The sequence below is a fragment of the Rhinolophus ferrumequinum genome, chromosome 6 (genome assembly GCF_004115265.2).
Source record: "Rhinolophus ferrumequinum isolate MPI-CBG mRhiFer1 chromosome 6, mRhiFer1_v1.p, whole genome shotgun sequence".
In the NCBI taxonomy this organism is placed as follows: domain Eukaryota; kingdom Metazoa; phylum Chordata; class Mammalia; order Chiroptera; family Rhinolophidae; genus Rhinolophus; species Rhinolophus ferrumequinum.
Window position 1 is genome coordinate 24,098,613 of NC_046289.1, and position 7,790 is coordinate 24,106,402.

The following is a 7,790-nucleotide window of genomic DNA, read 5'->3' on the forward strand; positions in this document are numbered from 1 at the left end:
AAATACTAGGAGTGTGACAAGCCCCCCCCAAAACTGAAGACATTATATTCTGCCCAATGGGCCAGATGGCCATGCTACAATACCCCTTTTGTCCCCAGCAAAAAGCTGAAAGCTGCTTTAGCTAACCAACCCCTCTTCAGACCCCCACACACATACAACTTCTAAGACCAGCCAGGGGGCCCAGCCAACCCACTTAAGTCAAAATAAAAAACTAAAACCAAGATACAACAATAAAAATAAGAATGGCAAACAACTGAAGAGACCATCTCTGGTCTTGCAGCTCTCTGCAGGAGACCAGATGGCTGATTTCTGGCTCTCTATGCCCTGAACAGAGAGCCAGGACACAAATCTGTCCTTGGACTCAGGATAGACACTGTGGGAACCAGAGCAAAAGGCATCCTGGCCAAGCCAGGGGGCCACCCAGGTCACTGACCCTCTCCAAACTAGTCTCCCTTCCTCCCAGCGCCTTTGCACCTCCCTGTCAGCCATCGACCAGGGTGAGGCCATCATACAGAGCCCGCTTCCACATGTAGTAGGTGGAGCGGGCGGTGAGGGGGAAGAGGGCACTGAATTCCTTGTACGAGGGGAAGCTCTTGGACTGGAACCGCTTCTGCAAGAACAGCTTGGCCTGAGCCTTGAACTTTGCGGTGGTGAGCATGTCCATCACCAGCACCTGGCTGTCCCTGCCACCTGCCGCTGCCTCCAGAGGGTGGCTGTATCGGGACCCACTGTAGGGCAGGTCCGGGGCCATGGCCCCCTCTTGCAGGGCCCTCTCTCTGGAAGGCCCTCCCTGGACCTTCCCTGGATCTCCTGGAGAAGCTGCCACCTCTGGGGTCCCGGCAGATTGGGCCATGGCAGCTGTCACATTCCTACCATCTTCCTTCTCTCGCTTCTCCTCAGCCTCCTGCACAACCCCTTTGCCCAAGTTGGGGGCCTGCATCTGGAGTTTGGACAGGCTTCTGGACCAACCCCGCGCAAGACTCTTCCAGACCCAAAAGGTGGAGGGGGACAGACTGGGGTAGCGGAGGCGAAAGCGACAAAAGGGGAGATGCCCACTCAGCACTTGCTTGCGGGCAGCTCTGCGCAGACGCCTCTGCCAACGGTACAGGGGCATCCTCAGGGGCAGGAACACCCGGGGGGCGGGTGGTCCCCCACCCTTTGCTTTCCCTGCCCCCTCTCCCGCCTCACCCTTCCAAGGGAGTAGGGCCTCTTCCCCAGTAGATGCTGGCTGGGGAGCCGGGGCCGTGGAGAGGACTGGTGCCGTTTTGAAGCTGGGGTTCCTTCGGAGGGCCTTTCGGCGCCAGTTGTAGTAGGTGGACCTGGAGATGCCGGGGAATCTGCGTTTGAAGCAGCGATAGGGCACCAGTGTGTTCAGGGAGATGCAGTGCTCCAGGTACAACTTAGCCCGCTGCATGAAGACCATTCCAGGGCTTGCCACGGCCAGCAAGGGGCATCCCAGCCCTTCAGCAACCTGCTCTTCTGGCAGCTTCTCCAGCTCCTCGCTCGCCAGCGCCTGCGTGGGGGCCAGAGGCTGGTGGGCGCCAGTGCCCAGCAGCTCGTTCTTCCAGGTGTAATAAGTGGAACGGGAGATCTCGGGAAACCTCTGGAGGAACTGCTGCAGCGACATTACACCCCCACGGTGGACGCTGTCCTGCAGGAAGTGCTTGGCCGACAAGAGGGTGGCCACCTTCTGCCGGTGCTCCTGGGACTGCCGCCGCCAGCGGTAGAAGGTGCTCTTGGCAACACTGTAGCGCTCACAGAGGTGGGAGTAGCTGAGGCCAGGGTCCCGGTTGAACAGCTCCGGGGTCTTGGCCGGCGGTGGCGGAGGAGCCGGGCCCAGGCCCGTGGCATCTTCAGCCTCTACCTCCTCCAGTCCCACCACAGGGGCAAAGTACTGGTGGCGGAAGAGGTGGCTGGTGAGGGGCTGGCCAGCCCACATGATGTGCAGCGTGGCCGGCGTGTGGTCACAGCGGCGGGGACGTATGATGCGGTTAAAGTAAGGCCGGATCTTGAGGTTGCGCATGGGGTAGATGGAGTAGATGTTGCGCTGAAGGACAGACGCGAGGGCGTACAAGTGCCACACATTGGAGAAGCTACTAGGGAAACAGGTGGCCTTGACGTCTGCATCGAAGATGGCCTCCAGCGTGGCGGACGGCAGGCTGGTCATCTCAGGAGACTCCTCAGAGCACAGGGAGTAGCGCACGGCCTGCAGCATCACCTTGGAGTCGATCATGCCCTGCAGGTAGTAGTGCCTGTGCAGCAGCATCTCCACCACCGTGCGGGCCCGCAGCTCCAGGCTGAGGCCTGCATCACCCCACAGTAGCATGCTGGCAGCCTCAAACAGCAGGCTGCCCTCGCCCTTGCACACTAGCGGCAACATGTTCCGGGGAGCATCCTCTGGGTACAGGCTCAGGGCCACTGAGTCCACCTCCAGCACCTGGGGTCTGCGGTCCCCCTCCCTGCAGGTGGGGAGGGTAAAGGAGGACAGGACCTGCTTGGCCTCCAGAGCGGCACCGACAAGACCCTCCAGGCCATCGGACTCCACTGCCTCCTGCAGCTCTTGGAGCACCTGCTGTACCAGCTGCTCCCGAGAGGTCATCCTGCCAGGGCAAAGGATAGAGGGTAGAGGTCAGGACAAGGTATCCAGATGATCCCCAGCAATGGTGCCTTGTCCACTCCTGCACCTTCTCCCTGGAGATAATGTCCATCCACTTCCATCCAGAGCAGATAATGGCTAAGTGCCTCCTGGGGTTTATTTAATGCCTCAGTGGTACTAAGAGCTTGGTCTTTTTGGTTCTGATATGAGCTTGAGCAAGTCACTTAACCTCTCTAGGCTTCTGGTTCCTTTTCTGTTAAAATGGGGACAATAATAAAAGTATCTCCCTTACAGGGTTATTGTGGGTATAAATGAGACAATGAAAGGATGGAGATGTATAGGTACACACACACGTACACACACACACACACACACACACTTATATATCTACCCTTAGAATAGTGCCTGGCACATAGTGAAGTATTATAGAAGTGTTATCTATTATTATGATTAGAGTATTATCTAATACTGTGTATATTACCAGAGGTGCCAAAAAAATATATACAAGTGGACACTTTTGTCAGCGTTGCTCAAGCAGTAGTTTGCCATAATCAGAAGTGTCTGGATGCTGACGGTAACCACTTTGAGCACCTCTTGTACTTGCAGAAGTCAAACGTGACTTGTATTTATCTTTTGTTATCGGTATATATTATTACAATTTTAATTTTTTTCCTTTTTTCAAATGTGTATATATATATTTTTGGCACCTCTGTATATATTTCACCTATAAAAGTTGTATCTCCGTACGTGGTGAACACTTACAATCACATATAGCCAAAATTGGCCTGCATTTCCCTAGAATAGTGATTCTCAAAGTATGATCCACAGACCCTTGGGGTTCCCTGGGACTTTTTCAGGGGGTCTGAAAGTTAAAATATCTTCAAAACAATACTGATATCCTAAGATAACTTAACATTAAGATATTATTTGCCTTTTTCATTGTACTAATATTTGAGTGGTACCTTAGCATGGATCAAACTACAAGAAGTCATTATGTTCTTCACCACTAGGTAGTTAGGAAAAAAAAAAAAAAAGCTAGTTTCATTCAAGAATGTCCTTGATGAAGCACTAAGATTACTAATCACAACCCTTAAAAACACGACTTTTCAATACTGGGAGTAACAAAATGGGGAGTATACATAAAGCATGAGGAAAGTCTCACATGACAATTGTTTGGGTTGTATGATGAACTAGCCACTTTTATCATGGAATACCATTTTGTTTCAAAGAAAGATTGAAGTGAAATACTTCTAATTTCTCAAAAATGAATAACGTGAGCCTGTCACTTCAAGGAAAACTACTATTTGCTGACAGTGAAATTTTGAGCTTTCATTTGAAAATTCGAATTTTGGAAAACCTGTATCCACTACAGTGAGCCTGACAGCTGCCCAATACTTAAAGATTTTTCTGATGGGATCAGTGGTGACACTGCAAATGTAACTTGTTATACTATATAATGGAACTGTCAACATTTGAAGATCTGCTTCACTCAGTGAATCGTATTTCCCAAATAACCAATGGATGGGCCAGGGAGCTGTGTCATACTCAACTAGACTGAGAAACAATGGCTTGAAGTGGAGTTGGGGTGGGGGAGGGAGGTGGAAGAGGGTGGAAAAAATTCACTTATCTCACTAATTTTTTTTGTTCTGGAAATGTTATTTTTTATGTAAACTATTGCCTGTTACTGTGTAACAGGTTTGTTATTTTTAAATAAATGTTTTCTAAATGTCTCAGTTTTAATTTTGAATACAATATACATTGACAGATGTAACCTATATAAACAAAAACTCTTCAGAGTCCTCAATTCCTAAGAGCTCACAGGGGTCCTGAGACCAAAAAGTTTAAGAACTGCTGCCCTGGAATGAAGCCTTTTCAATGGGGTGGGAGCAGCCTACTCACTGTGCTGACATAGATCTAACTAAGGTTTACTGAGCATTTACTGTTTGCCATGCACTATTCTAATCCTGACAGCCATACTTCAAGGTAAGTCTTACCAGGGTACCCAACTTACAGGTGAGGAAACAGAGACAATCGAAGTTAGTCTCATTTGCCCAATTTGCCAAAAGTCACACAAATGGTACAGCCTGTGATTCATCTAGCTTCAACTGCAAGCCAACTTTTTTAACACAGACTAATCATCCTAATTACTGGGAGGTTTTCAGTGTTGTATTGCAAAGCGAAGTAATATTCCTTTATGGATACTGTTTTTAAATTTAAAAGACCATTATCCTTTCGCAGATCTTTGATCTCATAGAATAAAAAAGAGTTCAATAAATTGCTTTAGAGTAGCTTTAGGTTTAAAAATTGTGTTTGGGTGTATCCATTTGTCAACTAATTGAACTTCGCATTTAAAAGGGATGTGTGTGAGTGTAAATTATGGTTCAGTCAAGTTGAAAAAAAAGTTTTTAAAGCACTGAAAGAGTATCACCAGAATTTTAACTGATAATCATAAAAAAGAAAGCTTCTAACAACTGATAATCAGAAACTCCTTTGGATAAAATTTCTCAGCTGTAGATTTAAAAAAAAATGTGTATATTGTGACAAATCTGGCCTCACCTCTCACCAAATTTCTACTTGGACCATATTATTTGACCCTGGAATTGGGCTTTTAAGCTGTTCATCTTTTTTGTACGGTAAAGCTGCTTTTTAAAAAAACAAATAGTTTTCTTTGGAAAACTAGGAGATAAACTTCGTATCAGCCCTCAGTGAAGAGAGTACTTCGATATGTGATTAAAAAAAAAAAATCGAGCCATGATGAACAAACTGTCACACAGAAGAGCTTTTTCACTCTGGTAGACAACAGCGATGCCAGGGTTTTGTTTTTTCTTCAATGGCACTTGTTGAAGGATGCCACCCAGCAGCATGTCACCGAGAGCTCTGCTATCTACTTTGCAAACAAAATTATGCAACTAAACTTTGTGCACTAAACTTTGGAAATTCAACCAAAATCTCAAAACAAAAATAAGAGGGGACAGTTAATTTAAATTATGTGGGTGATTCTTTCTACCCTTCACTCAATGGGCCTGTTTCCTGAGCAGAGCACAATGCTCCCTTCTGTGACTACAAGTTTCTGGGGACTTTCCACGGGGTGAACATTTGGATTTCAGGCTTCTCAGAGGTAATTTTGCTTATGCAGCATGTGGTTCTCACCTGTCCTCCATGTAAACTACAACTTCATCACACCTGCACCATTGCTAGGATGGCTACTCAGACCCGGAGAAACAGAGGCTTTGGGCTTAAATGAAATAACTTTCCCGAGACCACACAGCTAGTAAAGCTGTGAAACCCTAAGCAGCTTGACTCCAGAGCTCCCTTCCCAACCACTGTAACCACCACTGGGGGATATATCACCCAAAATACTCATCCAAAGAATTCGGAAACACATAGATTCTTGGAGCTTTGAGACAAAACTTTGCAGATAAGGAAATGGAGGTCCAGAGAGGTAAAGGTGACTTGCCTGAAATCATGAAGCAGTATCCAGATAGCTTCAACACAATGTCCAGATATGCCACACTTCCTCCTGCACAAACCCCACCCCTCCCTATCCTATCCTGTCCCACCCTCCCTACTAGGCCCTGTCCAGGTCCCAGTCCCACCCTGCTCGGCCCTGCCCCATTTCTTCCTTGTCCCCAAAGAGGGTGTGAGTAGGTAATACCCTGCTTCTATTTCCTCGAAAGCTTGTTGAGAAAAAGCAGCTCACTGGAGAGGCTCTGCATCCCACATCCACGCAAGCGGATCTGAACCACCAGAGAACAGGGCAGTGAGGAAAGGCCAGAGGCTGGCCGGGCCGCCAATCATCCTTAAGTAGACAATTGGTTTATGGGGTTCAGGTGAAAGTCTTTTTGTCAGCTATGGTTTTCTAGAAGTGCAATGCAAAGCAGATCTGGCGATTACCAGGTGCATTCACGAATTAGGTACAGAAAGCGAACCAATGGGTTTTGCGCAGCTGGCCTCCCTTGGCAACTCTGGGAAGGGATCTGAAAAGGTATGAAACCAAGGAGGCAAAGCCCCCTCAGATTACACAGGCTCCCCTTGTTTGAGGTTGGAAGGGACTAAAACATGGCATCCTGAAAGAATCCAGCCAGCATCTTAGTGCCTAGGAATCGCTCTGGAGCCAAGGAATGAATGAAGACGTGGAAAACTGCAGCAGACTCAAAGCCTCACCTTCACCAAGGCCAGTTTTCCTCCTCTCACACCTGTCTCCTTATTTCAAGGAGATGTTTCAGAGCCCAGGTCTGGCCTCCATTCCTTCTATTTTAGAAGGGGTGAGCCAGGGCTCTAAACAGGGCAAGGGAAGGAAGAGCCAAGGGATCTGCTGACACAATGCTGGTAAGTCTCCCCTGGCCTCTAAAACAGGCTCCTTCCCTGCCGGCCTCATCCTGTGCTCTGCATTTGCTCATCCATGACTCTAACCCCCTTTTCTCCCGTGCAGGCCCTGCAATCTCTATAGTCAACCAGGCCCAACAAGCATTGAGGGAAGGCCAGAGGCCTCAGCCCTTGGTGACATGCGGGCAGGGAGTGGGGTAAACCAGCAGGCCACTCACCCGGCCAGGCTCCGTGACTCTCTGGCCTGTCCTCCACTTCTTCAATCATGCTGGCCCAGCTGCCCAGGCTGCCCCACTGGCTCAAGTGAGTACCAACCCTCTTGGCTCCCTCACCTGCCCAGTGGCCAAAAGGGCCAGCAAGTCATGGGGGTGGGGGGGGCACAGAGACTAGCTGGTGGCAGGCCAATCTGTCTGCTATGACTTCCCAAGGAGCTTCCCACCACCGAGGGCAGCGGGAGCGCCTGAGAGCACCACAGTAGGCCTGAGGCAACCAAGTCAGCCTCCGGAGTTCCCAATGTCAGTTGCTCTAGTGGACTACATGTCTGGAAGGGTCGGGGAAGATGGAGTGTGGTCTGCGAGAGGAAGCAGGCAGGCCACCAGTCACCCCTGGAGGTGCCAGGAGGCAATGGGTAGCTGGGGAGAAAACTGGCTGGCCTCGGCATCTGGGTCAAGGGACCCAACCCTGGAAGCTCGGGGAGGGGCCGAGGCCAGACCATTGTGTAGGGTGGGGAGGGGAGATAGGCAGGCGGGTGGGGGTGGGGATGGAGCTGGTGGTGCGGGTGGGGAGAAAAGAACTTGAAACAATGCCTCACCACCCCTGTCCACACACATACCCACGCTTACAGCATCTTCACAATCACTCGTCGATC

General features: G+C 49.5%; 1 protein-coding gene across 1 annotated transcript; it reads right to left on the reverse strand.

Annotated features, from left to right (window-relative positions):
* Positions 1-481: 481 nt before the first annotated feature.
* Positions 482-2,599, reverse strand: VRTN (vertebrae development associated). Its single transcript, XM_033109099.1, has one exon. It carries the CDS (start codon positions 2,597-2,599, stop codon positions 482-484), a length of 2,118 nt encoding a protein of 705 aa, XP_032964990.1.
* Positions 2,600-7,790: the final 5,191 nt, after the last annotated feature.